The 15,640-nt window shown below is 39.9% G+C and overlaps 1 protein-coding gene across 3 annotated transcripts in view; it reads right to left on the reverse strand.

Moving 5' to 3' along the window:
- Nucleotides 1–5,125: 5,125 nt before the first annotated feature.
- The window catches only part of ASAH1 (N-acylsphingosine amidohydrolase 1), a 48,438-nt gene continuing 37,923 nt past the window's right edge, over nt 5,126–15,640 (reverse strand). For 2 of the 3 annotated variants that reach the window (XM_045879685.3, XM_045879683.3), the window contains 9 exons: nt 14,567–14,641; nt 13,615–13,660; nt 12,693–12,837; nt 12,096–12,150; nt 11,892–11,973; nt 7,737–7,868; nt 7,507–7,630; nt 7,025–7,081; nt 5,126–6,196 (listed from right to left, as the gene is read on the reverse strand). In XM_045879685.3, coding sequence (XP_045735641.1) covers nt 6,107–6,196; nt 7,025–7,081; nt 7,507–7,630; nt 7,737–7,868; nt 11,892–11,973; nt 12,096–12,150; nt 12,693–12,837; nt 13,615–13,660; nt 14,567–14,641 — 806 coding nt within the window. In that variant the 3' untranslated portion in view covers nt 5,126–6,106. The remainder of the gene's footprint in view (nt 6,197–7,024; nt 7,082–7,506; nt 7,631–7,736; nt 7,869–11,891; nt 11,974–12,095; nt 12,151–12,692; nt 12,838–13,614; nt 13,661–14,566; nt 14,642–15,640) is intronic. The other variant, XM_045879684.3, reaches the window with a different exon arrangement.

Below are 15,640 nucleotides of genomic sequence, written 5' to 3' on the forward strand. Positions count from 1 at the left end.
CCATGAACTGCATTTTCATTTAAACGGACAATCATTTATGCCTTAGAAATCATTCCAAAATTATGGCTTATTTAACAATTTTAAATGTAAAAAAACAGAACAAAAAACCAACCAAACAAAAAAAATAGAAGACATAAAAAATAGTGACATAGCAACTAGCCAGGGAGGAGACTTCTCAAACTCAAGCCCATTTTTCTTCCACTGTAGCTGTAGTCTATTATTTTTTTTTTTTAAAGATTTTATTTATTTATTTGACAGAGAGACTGCGAGAGGGAACACAAGCAGAGGAGGAGTGGGAGAGGGAGAAGCAGGCTTCCCGCGGAGCAGGGAGCCTGATGCGGGGCTCGATCCCAGGACCCTGGGACCATGACCTGAGCCGAAGGCAGACGCTTAGCGACTGAGCCACCCAGGCGCCCTGTAGTCGATTCTTTCTTAATTATATCTACTTCATATACTATGTAGAGAATACTCTCATATTTACCCAGAGTTAGCCTGGCATGTTTCTTGTTTATTGTCCCATTTTACTTAATATGGTTTGTTCTTGACCCGTGAGAAATCATTGGCTCTGGTATCACATACCTCACTGTACAAACATGGCTGCCCAGTTGCCTTGTCCAGAGGGGCCGTCCTTTCTTGTTCTCGCCAGACACTCTAATCACTGCATTGATGTTGGCCGTCTTTATACATCTGGTTGCTTCCTCAGCATCACTGGTGTCTCTGCTTGGCTCATTTTCCATTAAGGAACAGTGGGGAATCCTATGTCTTTAAATACTTTGATTCACGGGCGCCTGGGTGGCTCAGTTGGTTAAGCGACTGCCTTCGGCTCAGGTCATGATCCTGGAGTCCTGGGATCGAGTCCTGCATCGGGCTCCCTGCTCGGCAGGGAGCCTGCTTCTCCCTCTGACCCTCCCCCCTCTCATGCTCTCTCTCTCTCTCATTCTCTCTCTCAAATAAATAAAATCTTTTAAATAAAAAAAAAATTAAAAAAAAAATACTTTGATTCATACAAAGTTTTAAGTTCATCTGCCCAGACTCAGAACCACCCTGGGCCAGCAAATTACAGAAAGTTATGATCTGGATATTTTGGAAACGAACTGAGTTCGAGTTCTCTTCTATATACCTAATTAATGTACAGACAGTCCCCAGTCTAATGATGGCTGGAATTACGATTTTTCAACTCGATGGTGTGAAAGTAGTAGAGGCGTAGGTCAGAGATCCTCCCCAGGTTTGGTTCCAGACCACTGCAATAAAGTGAGCGGAGTAAATTTTTGTGGTTTCCCAGGGCATATAAAAGTTTCCGTTTACACTATACTGTAGTCCGCTGACTACAGGCTCCTGGGATCGAGCCCCGCGTCGGGCTCCCTGCTCAGCGGGGAGCCTGCTTCTCCCTCTCCTGCTCCCCCTGCTTGTGCTCTCTCTCTGTCAGATAGATGAAATCTTTAAAAACGAAACCAGTGCTAACCATCATCTGAGCTTTCAGCAAGTTACGATCATTTTGCTGGTGGAGGGTCCTGCCTGGATGTTGATGGCTGCTGACTGATGACGTGTGGTGGCTGCTGAAGGCTGGCTTGGCCATGGCAATTTCTTAAAATAAGGCATCAATGAAGTTTGCCCACATCGGTGGACTTCCTTTCTCTCTAGCATACTCTGCTGTTTGATAGCATTTTACCCACAGAACTTCTTCCCAAACTGGAGTCAATCCTCTCAAGCCCTGCTGTTGCTTTACCAACTAAGTTGTTGATGTAATTTTCTCAATCTTTTGTCATTTCGACAGTCTTCACAGCATCTGCCCCAGGAGCAGATTCCATCTAAAGAAACCCGCTTTCTCTGCTCATCCATAAGCAGCAGCTCCTCATCCGTTCAAGTTTGATGAGGTGGCAACACAGCTCCACTTTTTTTTAAGATTTTAAGTAATCTCTGTACTCAACATGAGGCTTGAACTTACAACCCCAAGATCAAGAACTGCATGCTCGACTGACTAAGTCAGCCAGGCAGCCCCTCGGGCTCCACTTCTAGTTCTGTTATTCCTACCACATCCGTAGTTACTTCTTCCAGTGAAGTCTTGAACCCCTCAAAGTCCTCCTTGAAAGCTGGAATCAGCATCTTTCAAACTCGTGTTAACACTGATATTTTGACCTCTTCCCATGAATCATGAATGTTGTTCATGGCATCTAGAATGGCGAATCCTTTCCCGAAGGTTTAATTTACATTGCCCAGATCCGTCTCAGGAATCACTGTCTAGGACAGCTCTGGCCTTACAAATACATTTCATAAACAGTAAGACAAAGTAAAAACACTCCTGATTCCTGTGCTGCAGAGTGGGTGTTCACAGGCTCGAGAACAGCACGAGTCATGTTGTCCATCCCCATCAGAGCTCTTCGGTAGCCAGGGACGTTCTGAATGAGCAGTCCTGTTTTGAAAGAAGTGCTTTTTTTCTGAGCCGTAGGTCTCAACCATGGGCTTAAACTATTCAGTAAACCATGTTGTAAACCGATGTCTTTCCTTGTGTACAGAATGGTCATTGAGCACTGGCTTCAACTTAAAGTCACCAGCTGCATTAGCTCCTAACAGAGACAGCCTGACCTCTGAAGCTTCGAAGCCAGGCGTTGACTTCTCTCTAGCTATGAAAGTCCTAAATGGCATCTTCCAAAAGAAAGCTGTTTTGGGGCGCCTGGGTGGCTCAGTCGGTTGGGCGGCTGCCTTCGGCTCAGGTCATGATCCTGGAGTCCTGGGATCGAGTCCCGCATCGGGCTCCCTGCTCTGCAGGGAGTCTGCTCCTCCCTCTGACCCTCCCCCCTCTCATGCTCTCTGTCTCTCATTCTCTCTCTCGCAAATAAATAAATAAAATCTTAAAAAAAAAAAAAAAGAAAGCTGTTTCATCGGCACTGAAAACCTATTGTTTAGTGTAGCTGCCTGCACTGATGATCGGAGCCAGATCTTCTGGGTAACTTGCTGCAGCTTCTCCATCAGCACTTGCTGCTTCACCTTGCGCTTCGATGTTACGGAGACGGCTTCTCTCCTCAAACCTCATGAGCCAACCTCTGCTAACTCCAGCTTTTCTTCTGCAGCTTCCCCACCTCTCTCAGCCTTCACAGGATTAAAGCTCTGGATTAGGCTTTGACTTAAGGAAATGTGGCTGGCTCGGTCTTCTATCCAGACCACCTAAATTCTCTCCATATCGGCAATGAGGCTGTTTTGCTTTCTCCCCATTCGTGTGTTCACTAGGATGGCACTTGCGGTGTCCTTCAAGAACTTTTTCTTTGCATTCACAACTTGGCCCGTTTGGCACAAGTGCCCTGGTTGTCAGCCTTTCTTGGCTTTCTATGTGCCTTCCTCACTAAGTTTAGTCCTTTTTAGCTTTTGATTTAAAATGAGACATGGCAACCTACTGAATGGGAGAAGATATCTGCCAGTGACCTATCCAATAAACAGTTAATATCCAAAATTATAATAAAGAACTCAGTAACACAATAGAAAAAAAAAATCTGTTAAAAATGGGTGGAAGATCCGAATAGAGTTTTCCAATGAAGACCTTCAGATGGCCACCAGACACATGGAAAGATGCTCAACATCACTCATCAGGAAAATGCAAATCAACACCACAATGAGGTATCACCTCACACCTGTCAGAAGGGCTAGTATCAAAAAGATAACACATACGTGTAGGCAAGGACATGGAGAAAAGGAGAAAAGGGAAGCCTTGTGCACTGCTGGGAACGCAAACTGGTGCAGCCACTGTGGGCAACAGTATGGAGGTTCCTTGAATATAAATGAATATAAATAGGCTCAAGAGAGAATCCCCTCAGCTCCTTACAATAATTCAAAAAATTGAATTCCCGTGCGATCCAGTAATTCCACTACTGGCTATTTACCCAAAGGAAATGAAAACGCTAATTCGAAAAGATACCATGCACCATGACGTTTCTATCAGTATTATTTACAATAGCCAACACATGGAAGCAACACAGTTTCCATCAATAGAGACATGGACATTTAAACACTCAGAAGCCACTGTATGGTTATTAATTGGCCTGATTTTAATATTGTTGTGTCTCAGGGAAGAGGGAGGACCAAGGAGAGGGAGAGAGATGGGGCAATGGCTGGTAGGTAGATCACCATATTAAATACAGTAACAATGAAAAAGTCTAAAATTTCGTGAGAATTACTAAAATATGACACAGGCACAAAGTGAGCAAATGTTGGAAAACAGTGCTTGAAGCAATGTTGCCACAAACCTATTTGTAAAAAACACAGCATCTGTGAAGCACAATAAAGCAAAGTGCCGTAAAACTAGGTACACTGTAATCACATTAATGTCCTCTCCAAATTAAAACAGCAATTAATACCACTATCCGGTGGGAACCACTGTCAACATTTTGGTAAACACCCTCCCCATCATCTTACTGTATTCTAGATGTGTATCTAAATATGCTTAAGTACATCTATAAATAGGCTTATACTCTATCCTATTTTATAACTGCTTTTTTACCGCTAAGCAATACTACCTAAAATCTTAATGCCAGTTGTTACTTCCTCCCTGTTCTCTGATGTAGTCCTGAGAAACTGCTCTAAAACAATTAGCATCTCACCTATTATGAATATAAAAGACTACAACCTTAGAAAAAATACAAGTTTACCTCACTTCATTTTTATAAGGGGAACAAAATCTGAAGTTGTGGGTTTCTTTTAAGATTTTATTTATATTCTTAAGTAATCACACCCAATACTGGGTCTAACTCATGACTCCGAGATCAAGAGTTACAGCTCCTCATTGAGCTGGCCCCCCCGTGCACCCCGAGGGTTGTTTTTCTTTAAAAGTCAAATCCTATTTTAACACAAATCCTCTTGTAATTCGTCTTGCTTCACTAAGATGGTATTAGCATCACTACAGTTTTGTGGAAGCACCTCTTCCCAGGGGAAAAATAGCCTTTGGACACCTGCACACTGCTGTGGAAGGATTAGTCATGTAAGATAGTGACCATTCAGTCCTAAGTTGAAGAACCCACCTACACAACCCTTGGAATTTACTTCAGACGCTGTGTTCAGCTTGGATTTCTCCCCCATGAGCCCCGCCCTCAAACCGGCACGTGGGTGCACACGGAATCAGCATACGAGACCGCTCGCACTACTTCCAGTGACTGTTTATTGAGCGTCATGAATACAAGTAACATACAAAATAAAGTGGATACAGTCTCGGCCAACTGGTGCATTTCAGTTAAAGTCTGAAAGGTTAACAAGTTCCATAAATAGACTGATTTCTGAAAAACATTTTTAGTAACTATGTTTTTTAAAAACACATAGTGATCAGAAAGATAAACTAAACATTAATTAAGTGAATGCTATTTATGTGAGTTTATGGGTTCACCTCTCACTTTCCAGAAGGCTTTGGCCTATTTACTGTTAATTCACAGAACCTGGGATTCCATGTCTGAAGTTAACAACTGCCCGGAGTTAACTGGGAGGTAATCATGAAAAAGGGAACGTGTCAATTCTGTGTATGAAAGGCGCCTTGCACATGGATTAATTACTTCATGAACCCAAAAAAGGACCCCTACTCAGGGTCAAAGGCTCAAGTATTACTGCCTCTTAAGAGAACGACACAGCTGAATGTCTGTCTCATCCCCCTCCAATCAAAATTAGTGAAATTACATTGCCGTCACAGACAGCAAAGACCATGGTGTGCTAATTTTAATAGTTTGAACCAGAAGGAAAAGAAAATCATACAAATATGTGGATTAAAGTGAAAAAGTGAATGATGTACAGATGTGCTGGATTCAACACCCACCAAGAATCTTGCTTTATCCTATGGAGGCAGGTCCCATAATAGATTCATTGCCCATCCCTATCCCCAAAAGTCAAAGTGAAGTGAAACTGCAAATTGTAGATGATTGATTTTTGTACATAAAGAAGTTACCTGTAAATAGAACCATCAACTGTTATGGCAGAAACAGTCTGAACTGTAAACATAAGAAAGACAAGCTCATGCCTCAACGAGAAACTGCCCTGAGTCTTGGTCTTTAGAAGATCAGATGGCTGCACTAGTTGGATGCATGCGAGTTTCCGTCTTCATGCCACACAGAGAGCATTCTAGGGGCCAGGTGTGTGCTCACCAACCTATGCAAGGGTCTGGGCAATCCCGCAGGTAAGTTTCATATTGACCTTTGGTAACATCCATCAAGGCTGTGAATACAGTCAGCTGAAAGAAAAGTTACTTTTATTTTAAGGATGTTTCCAATTCTAAGATGTCCTGACTTGTATTAATTTCGATACATGTCAAATTGCTTTATGAGGTTACTTAATATATAAAATAATATATAAATTATATATAAATGACATTAAATACACAAAGTGGCAAACAGTACCAAGTTAATAACAATAATTATAGTTCACCATTTAGGAATATAAGTAAAAAAATGATAATTAAAACAACTAACTTCAATAGAACCATTATTCCAGGTCATGAATATAAATAGGCTCAGGAGAGAATCCCCTCAGCTCCTTACAATATCTTATTCCTGAGTAGTACACTGCTTCACCGCAATGCTTTAACACTCAGCTCTTCTCAACAGTATAAACAGTAGTCCTGCAAAGCCTAATAGCGTAGACTGTGGACTATAACCAGCTCAGCTGTGGCTGTCCTTACCCTTACCGCATTTCTGACACAATGGGGGGGAACTATGCAACAAAGCGTCTATAAACAGACTTCCGACTTTTTGAGTTTTAGGTGTTGTAGTGTACAGCATGAAACTTGACAGGGGAGATCAAAAGTAAAAAGCTACATTTAATTCAAATGTCATGGAAGTAAAATTGGAAACAGTACTTTGACCAATTTGGACATCAAACCACACTAACTGGTTTGTCTTTTCCCAGGAGTTACTGTTTTAGTCACATAAAAACATTTTTAAAAGTCAACCTTAAGTGGAACATGACTTGGGGTCCTAGCTCTGACTGATCCAAGATAACAGGGAAAGATAAAAACAGGACCAAATTATTTCCCTAAAAGTATATATATTTAAAAAAATACCTTGTTGAGGACAGGTTTTGTTGACAGGACATCATATATGGTCGCAAATGAGATATTCTAAAACATAAAAATAATTTAGTTCGTTAAGTTAAATGCAGATGTCAGCAGCCTTATCCATACAAATGGGTCATTAGAAACAAAGACATTCTTAGTCAACCTCCCTCAATCCCCCTAAAAGAATTTCCTTTGCAGTCACTGTCAGAGAGTTAATGGTATTAATATATCACTTTTTCTCTCTCTTCTTGCCCTCTTAATTCTTGCCTGTTTGTCATTCAGCTTCACAGAGTGGTATCAGCATTAGAGTCAAAAAGGCAAGTACAATACAATTTTGATCTTTCAATTCAAAACAAAACAAAAACTCAGTACAGATTGTCCAGAGATACTCACCAGGAAGTTTATAAATTCTTCAAAGACCAAAGAAAAATGCCACAACTAAGATACTAGGTCACCATTTCTTTCTACATATGACATTGTGAATGTACCTTCTGGGTTGTCTGGTTTAGACACATCTTTGCAGGTGTTCTGCGATCATCAAGAAAGAAAGGGCTTTTCCAACGGTCATAATTTGTTTGTACCACATACCATCTGTCCTGCTTGGGGTTGAGTCTAGATACAAAAGGAGAAATTCTGCTTAGGCTTCCTGCCTTAAACCTGTAAATATGTCAGTCTAGGCTTTAGTTTCTACTTATTTTGTGTGAACAAGTGTACTTACTCATATACATCCAAAGACTGTTTTCTATCTCGTGTGATCACACAACCCTCCCCAGTCTTGTTGCCTCCCAGGATAAAGTATGCTGGGGCCAATATCTTGGTTTTGGTCAATATATTCTTGGCTTCTTCATAACTACATAGAAACATTAAAAAAAAAGTAAACATTTTTAGGTGACTTGGAATGAAAAATTTTTAGTTGTGGAAACCAAAGGAACACAAGTATCTGAGAAACATGTTCTTTTAAAAAAGGATGGTGAGCAATGGCTCAGGGAGGAACAATCCCCAACACCATGTGGTGAAACACTGAGATCTGAAATAGTCCCTCTAAAGGACAAACCAAAGGGCCTCAAGACATCATCTTCCACCCTAGTCGTCTAAGCCTTTTACTCAACAATTGATCAAGAAGAAATAATATTAATTACGGTTTCTAGGACTTAGGGAATAGAAAGTAACCTTGAAAATTAGGGCTATTAGAAATTAAAGTGGATTTTCAGAAAGGCCACTAAATCTTACTCTCTTGAACTCATTAAAAACAGGAATGATACCTATTTATTCTAGGTCACTTGGACGTAGTGCTATTACAAGATTCTGCACCAGCAGAGAATATAACTTCTAGGTTAACAGGTATGAACAGTTTAAATGATTTTGTACAAATTTTCTTCTGTGTATGGGTAGGATTTTTTTTTTTTTTTGGGTAGGATTTTTGTACATCAAGAAAAACTAATAGGTACCCTTCATACTGGCACTATCCCTAGCACTTTTTAAATAAATCAGTTTATTTCTTTGATTTAAACAGACACACACACACACACAACATGAATTCCATATGAATGTCAAAGGTTAACCTGAGAAACTCTGAAATAATTCTTCAGTGGAAGATTAGCTAGGAAATATTTTTCTCTTTTAATATGAGTAATTTAAAATAGACCACAATACACTAAAAGGATCGTACACCATAATCAAATGTTATTTATCCCAGGGGTACAAGAATGGATCAACATCCACAAATCAATGTAATACACATTAACAAAATGAAGAATAAAAAGCATATGATCATCACAATAGATTCAGAAAAAGCGTTTGATGGAATTCAACATCCTTTCATGATAAAATCTCTCAACAAAGTGGGTATAGAGGGAACATGTCTTAACATAATAAAGGCCACATCTGAGAAGCCCACGACTAACATCATAGTCAATGAGTGGTAAAAAGCTGAAAGCTTTTCCTCTAGTATTAGGAACAAAACAAAGATGTCTACTCTCACCATTTTTATTCAATATAAGTACTGGCAGCCCTAGCCAGAGCAATTAGGCAAGAAAAAGAAATAGAAGGCATCAAAATCAGAAAGGAAGAAGTAAAACTGTCACTATTAGCACATGATATGATACTCTATGTAGAAAACCCTAAAGACTCTACTAAAAAACTGTGAGAATAAATGAATGCAGTAAAGTTTCAGGATACAAAATCAATATACAAAATTCAGTTGCATTTCTACACACTAATAATGAAATACCAGAAAGAGAAATTAAGGACACAATCCCATTTACAACTGCTTCAGAAAGAATAAAATACCTAGGAATAAATTTAACCAAGGAGGTGAAAGACTTATACACTGAAAACTATAAGACATTGGTAAGAGAAATGGAAGAAGACACAAATAAATGTGTTCATGGACTGGAAGAATTAATATTGTTAAAATGTCCATATGACCCAAAGCAATCTACAGATTCAATGCAAATTCCAACAGCATTTTTCACAGAAATAGAATAAACAATCCTAAAATTTGAATGGAACCACAAAAGATCCCAAATAGCCGAAGCACTCTTGAGAAAGAAGAACAAAGCTGGAGGCATTACACTTCCTAATTTCAAACTATATTACAAAATGATAGTAATCAAGACAGTATGATATTGGCATAAAAACAGACACACAGATCAGACAGCCCAGAAACAAACCCATTTATATATGGTTAGCCAATTTACAACAACAGAGCCAAGAAGATACAATTGGGAAAAGGCAGTAACATGCAAAAGAATGAAACTAACCCACTATCTTACACCATACACAAAACTCAAAAACAAAACAAAACAACAAAAAAACTCAACTCAAAATGAATTAAAGATTTGAACATAAGACCTGAAGCCATAAAACTCCTACAAGAAAATATAAGGTATAAAGTCCTTGACATTAGTCTTGGTGATGAGTTTTTGGATTTGACACCAAAAGCAAAGGCAACAACAACAAAAAAACTAAAAAGCTTCTGCACAGCAAGAAAACCATCAACAAAATGAAAAGACAACCCAGTGAAAGGAAGAAAGCATATGTAAATCATATATCTGATAAAGAGTTAATATACAAAATATATAAAGAACTAGTTCTTTTATGATTCCTGGACCCAACTCTAACATAGGGGTGGGGTGGGGGAGGGGGCTTCCCACATCCAACCCTGCAGGTGTCCAAGAACTGAACTCAATTCTGACACTATCTACCCTGAGATAGCATTGGAATCCACAGGTCAAGGATTCAGACTTACAAGATTGCATCCCATCCCCCACTTCAGAGGCCAGTCCTAAGCCCCATTATGCCAGTTGTAAGCATTACCTATGCTTCTAGCTGACTGGTTGAGGCTGTAGGCTCCAACAAGCTCCTCTTTAGCTTCAGTGAATTTCCCAAAGTGGCTCATAGTACTCAAGGAAACATGTTGACCAGTTTATTAAAGAATATGATAAAGGATACGAAGCAATGGCCATATAAAGAGATGCATAGGGCAAGGTATGTGAGAAGTACATGGAGCTTCCATGTGCTCAGAGCACGCCACTCTCCCCAGATTTCTATGTGTTCAGCTACCCAGCTCTTCAAACTCTTTCCTTTTTGGGTTTTATGGAAGCTTCATTACATCAGCATGACTGATTAAATAATCGGCCTCATTACTATAACAAAAGACACCTTTATCATTCTCAACACTTAGGAAATTATAAGGCTTTTGGGAGTTGTGAACCAGAAATGGAAACAAAGACCAAATATATATTTCTTGTAAAAAAAAAAAAAATCATAATATCACACTCAGAAAACTCAGTAGCAAAAAAAAAAAAAAAAAAAAATCTGATTTAAAAACGGGTAGAGGACCTGACTAGGCATTTTTCCCAAGATGATATACAGATGGCCAACAAGTATATGAAAATGTGCCCGGCATCACTAATCACCAGGGGAATGCAAATCAAAACCACAATGAGTTATCACCTCATACCTGCTGGAATAGCTATTATCAAAAAGACAAGAAATAACAAGTGTTGGTGAGGATGTGGAGAAAGGGAACACTTGTACACTGTTGGTGGGAATGTAAACTGGTGCAGCCTCTGTGGAAAACAGTATGGAGGTTCCTCAAAAAATAAAAAAGGCACCATATGATCCAGCAATTCTACTGGTAATATATCCAAAGGAAACAAAAACACTGATTTTAAAAGATACCTGCAGCCCCATGTTGATTGCAGCCTTAGTAACAACAGCCAAGATATGGAAATAACCCAAGTGACCACTGATAGATGAATGGATAAAGAAGATGTGATATATGATAAAGGAATATTACTGGAATATTACTCAGCTGTAAAAAAAAAGAAGGAAATTCTTGCCATTTGTGACCACATGGATGGACCGACCATAAGGGCATTACGCTCAGTGAGAGAAGTCAGACAGAGAAAGACAAATACCTTACGATATCACTTACATGCAGAATCTAAACTTATAAATACAGAGAACAGACTGGTGGTTGCTAGAGGTGGGGAATGGGGGGTGGGAGAAACGGGTGAAGGGGATCAATACGTACAGACTTCCAGTTCTAAAATAAGTAATTCCTGGAAACATGTATGGTGTGGTGACAACAGTTAACAATACTATATTGTATATTTGACAGTTGCTAAGAGAGTAAATCTTAAAAGTTCTCAACACAAAGTAAACAGTTTCTGTAACTATATGTGGTGATGGATGTTAGCTAGACTTACTGTGGTGATCATTTCATAATATATACAATCCCAAAACATTTTGTTGTACACCTGAAACTAAGATAATGTTTTATATCTCTTGTATCTCCAACAAAAAATAAAATAATTTAAAAATGAATAAATATTAAATTTGATAATAAAGCAATTGAACAGATTACCTTGTGCTATTTTCCAGAACTGATCTAGTGATAAACCCTATCCACACAGCATCTTTCTTTCCCCAAATCCATTCTATGACACCTGGAAGAAATCAAACACAGTGTCACAGGCCTGCAGTTAGGTTAGACTATGAACCAGAAGACACAGTCTGGCCTTCCTCTTAAAACATCTATAAAATTCCCATTTAAGAGAACTCTACTCACCCATATAACCGCCATTTATATTGAAACGTTCATTTAACGTAAGACTAAGCAGTCCCTGAAAACAAGACAAAGCAATGAGGTCAGAAACTTCAACCATCCTGTTTAAGGCCCTCTCGTATTTATGCTGGGTTGCGAATCCTGGGATGGGGGCGGGGGATGCAAAGCTGAGTCAAAACTATACTATCATGTTCTATTAACAGCTTTTAGAAGTTGAAATATCTTCATGTGTAGTGTGTGAAATGAGCAGGTGGAATGTTACTGGCCACACTTTTCTGAGAAGGAAAATGAAATGCAGAGAATAAATGCCTAACTTGTCTGAGTGGCAGATTAAAGACCAGATGCCACATTTATCTCCCCATCCAGCCCTCCACATTCAGCCACATGCTTTTTCCTCAGAAGAGGTTCAGAAACAAACCTTCGTCCCTTTTCTACTCTTCTCTACCACGTGAGCTCTCACACTTATGATGGTAACAAGAAGTGCAAAGGGGTGAACTGGGGCTTCATATTCTTTTTTAGGTCCTTAGACCCCACCTTTCACAGGCAATAAAATCAGGACACAGAGCTACCTGTAAAATTATGTAACAGAAGATTCCTTACTGGTTTGAATCCTGTTAACATGCCCACATAGCCAGCAAAGCTTGAAGCCTTGAAGACAGTTTTATTGTTTCTTTGCAAGTCCAAATTCACTGTCAAAGGTTTGAGTTGCTCAGTTATGACCCAGGTATTATTGTTTATATTCCACCTACAAAAGACAAATTTCAGTGACATTTAAAAACAATGATGAGGGGCGCTTGGGTGGCTCAGTTGGTTAAGCGACTCTCTTCGGCTCAGGTCATGATCCTGGAGTCCCGGGATCGAGTCCCGCCTCGGGCTCCCTGCTCGGCAGGGAGTCTGCTTCTCCCTCTGACCTTCCTCCCTCTCATGCTCCCTGTCTCTCATTCTCTCTCTCAAATAAATAAATAAAATCTTAAAAAAAAATAAAATAAAAAAATAAAAACAATGATGATAATAATGATGAATATATAATGATCATGGCCAGGCATTATATCAGGTGCTTCATCTCCCTAATTCATTAATGATCAAGCCTCACAAGAACTTTGCAACATGAGTGGTTTTACCCTCCGTTTTCCATATGATAAAACTAGAGGCTCAGAGAAGCTAAATAACCCAATACAATACAGCCTACTACATAACAAACCCCAGATTCAAATGTAGGTCTCTAATTACAAAGCCCTGTTATATTTTTTCAGGAATGTTAAGAAGATGTAAAATAGAATTCTGTTCTTCCTTTCTAAGAAATAAGCCTTCAATCATCTGGGGCCTTCAATCATGCTCCAGATTTCTGTTTACTAGGTTCAACTCAGTTACAGACTCCCAAATAGTGTGCCCATCTTGTCTCAAAACTATCTAGTACCTTCACTTCTGGTCATATATTGGGCATGATTTGGGACTTACTTTTCATCAATGTAATACAACATACTCTTCCTAAGGATTGATACTCACGGTGTTCTTTACTTACCCAAGAAACACTCCAAAATCCATGTTTCGCCCATGTAGTAGATGACCTAATTTAAAGTAAGGAGACACATGAGGCAGCAGTTAGGACAGCATAATGGATTCTAACTCAAAGCTGGACACTTAATTCTGGTTTATTGATATCCACAACTGTTCAATCCAATGGTAAGAATTAAGCAGCACCCTAATATCATAAGCCTTAATAAGATCAAACTGTTGTGCCTGTCACATTGGCCAGATCCCCTCCCAATGATCTGAGAGCACAGGGTTCCAGGTAAAATTACAACACAAGAAGAGGATCAGTGGTCCTTCTTTGGTCCACTGACAGTTACCTGGACATAGCTATCTTAGCCTCACCTAATGTGACTTGCCAACACACTTCCCTCCAGGAATTGTTACCCACAGCTGAACACTTCAAGGGTCAGGTACAGGCAGACTTTCTACTGAGAGGAGAGGTCTAAATTAACAGTAAATCAGGGCACATCATCCTGTGCCTTGCATTCTGGGGGCCTGCCAGAAAAAAACATGGGAAAGTGAGGCTGGTCTACACAGGATCCCTTGGCTGGGAAATGATGGGACAGGATTTGTTACGGGCTTCAAGGAAAGGCTGGGATCACTATGCATATAATCAGGTACCCCTGTGAGTACTTACACTAAATCGTGAAGAACAGTGTAAGGTAGACTAGCTGAAAGGGTAAGAATGTTTATAGTCCTGAAACACTTCCTCCAAGTTTTTTTGCATCCCTGAATTAAACTTTAATAGCCACTATAGTGGTCTCAAAATAAGGATAGTTTTAAAGTCGCTTTTAAAAAATTTGCTAAGATCTTTAAACTATATGCTACATATACAGAATTTGAAGAGTAAGCCTGGATATTACAAGTTCTAATTCTATTTATTTAGATTTTTCTTTTACTTTGTACTTTACACTGCCCACCCTCCCTCAGCACACATTTACCTTCTTTGTCTTCTGTTATTATTGAAGTACAAATGGTAAAAAATTCATAGAACACATTGAATAAAATAATCTCTCCTATGAGAAAAGACAGGACATTTCTTGGTCAATATACAGAACAAGGACATTGTTAGAAAATTCTTTTTTTTTTTTTTTTAAAGATTTTATTTATTTATTTGAGAGAGAGAGAATGAGAGACAGAGAGCATGAGAGGGGGGAGGGTCAGAGGGAGAAGCAGACTCCCCGCCGAGCAGGGAGCCCGATACGGGACTCGATCCCGGGACTCCAGGATCATGACCTGAGCCGAAGGCAGTCGCTTAACCAACTGAGCCACCCAGGCGCCCTAGAAAATTCTTTAAGAAAAGGTTTAACAATCATCACGTGTGAGTTTTTGCTGCGGGATACGTGTCTGCAGACCAGTGTGAGCACACCTGCAGAGCTGGTCAGGTAGAAGTAGCTCACCAACCTGCAGTCTACACACACAAAACCAGCCCCCAAAGGGTCAGCCGTTTGGGCAAGCTGAACACCCAGGCACACTGGGTGTTGTACTTACCCAAGTGGGTACATTGGAATTGTACTGTAACCTGATGTCCAAATTGTTCATCAATATGCTTCATTTTAATTTGGCTTGGGGGTGCTAACATATGACAACTTTTTTTTTTTAAAGATTTATTTGAGAGAGGGGGAAGAGTGCATGTGCATGTGAGTGGGGGGAGAGGTATAGGGAGAGAATTTCAAGCAGCCTCCCAGATGAGCACGGAGCCTCCGGCAGGGCTTAATCCCACAACCCATGAGATCGCCACCTGAGCTGACCCATGAGATCATGACCTGAACCGAAATCACTGAGTGACCTTAATTGAGCCACCCAGGTGCCCCTAAAATATGGTAACAATACATCTGGCTCTTTGTTATATACTGAACATGTATTTTGCTCACATTTTTAGAGGTGACAATATTTCTAAGGTGAGAAAGGAGATCCAGGAACTATTAATAAAATTAGTGGAGGGCGCCTGGGTGGCTCAGTCGGTTAAGCGTCTGTCTTCGGCTCAGGTCATGGTCCCAGGGTCCTGAGATGGA

This window comes from Mirounga angustirostris, unplaced genomic scaffold (assembly GCF_029215605.1).
Source record: "Mirounga angustirostris isolate CCGP_5_RB_7025 unplaced genomic scaffold, mMirAng1.0.hap1 SCAF_2, whole genome shotgun sequence".
NCBI lineage: Eukaryota > Metazoa > Chordata > Mammalia > Carnivora > Phocidae > Mirounga > Mirounga angustirostris.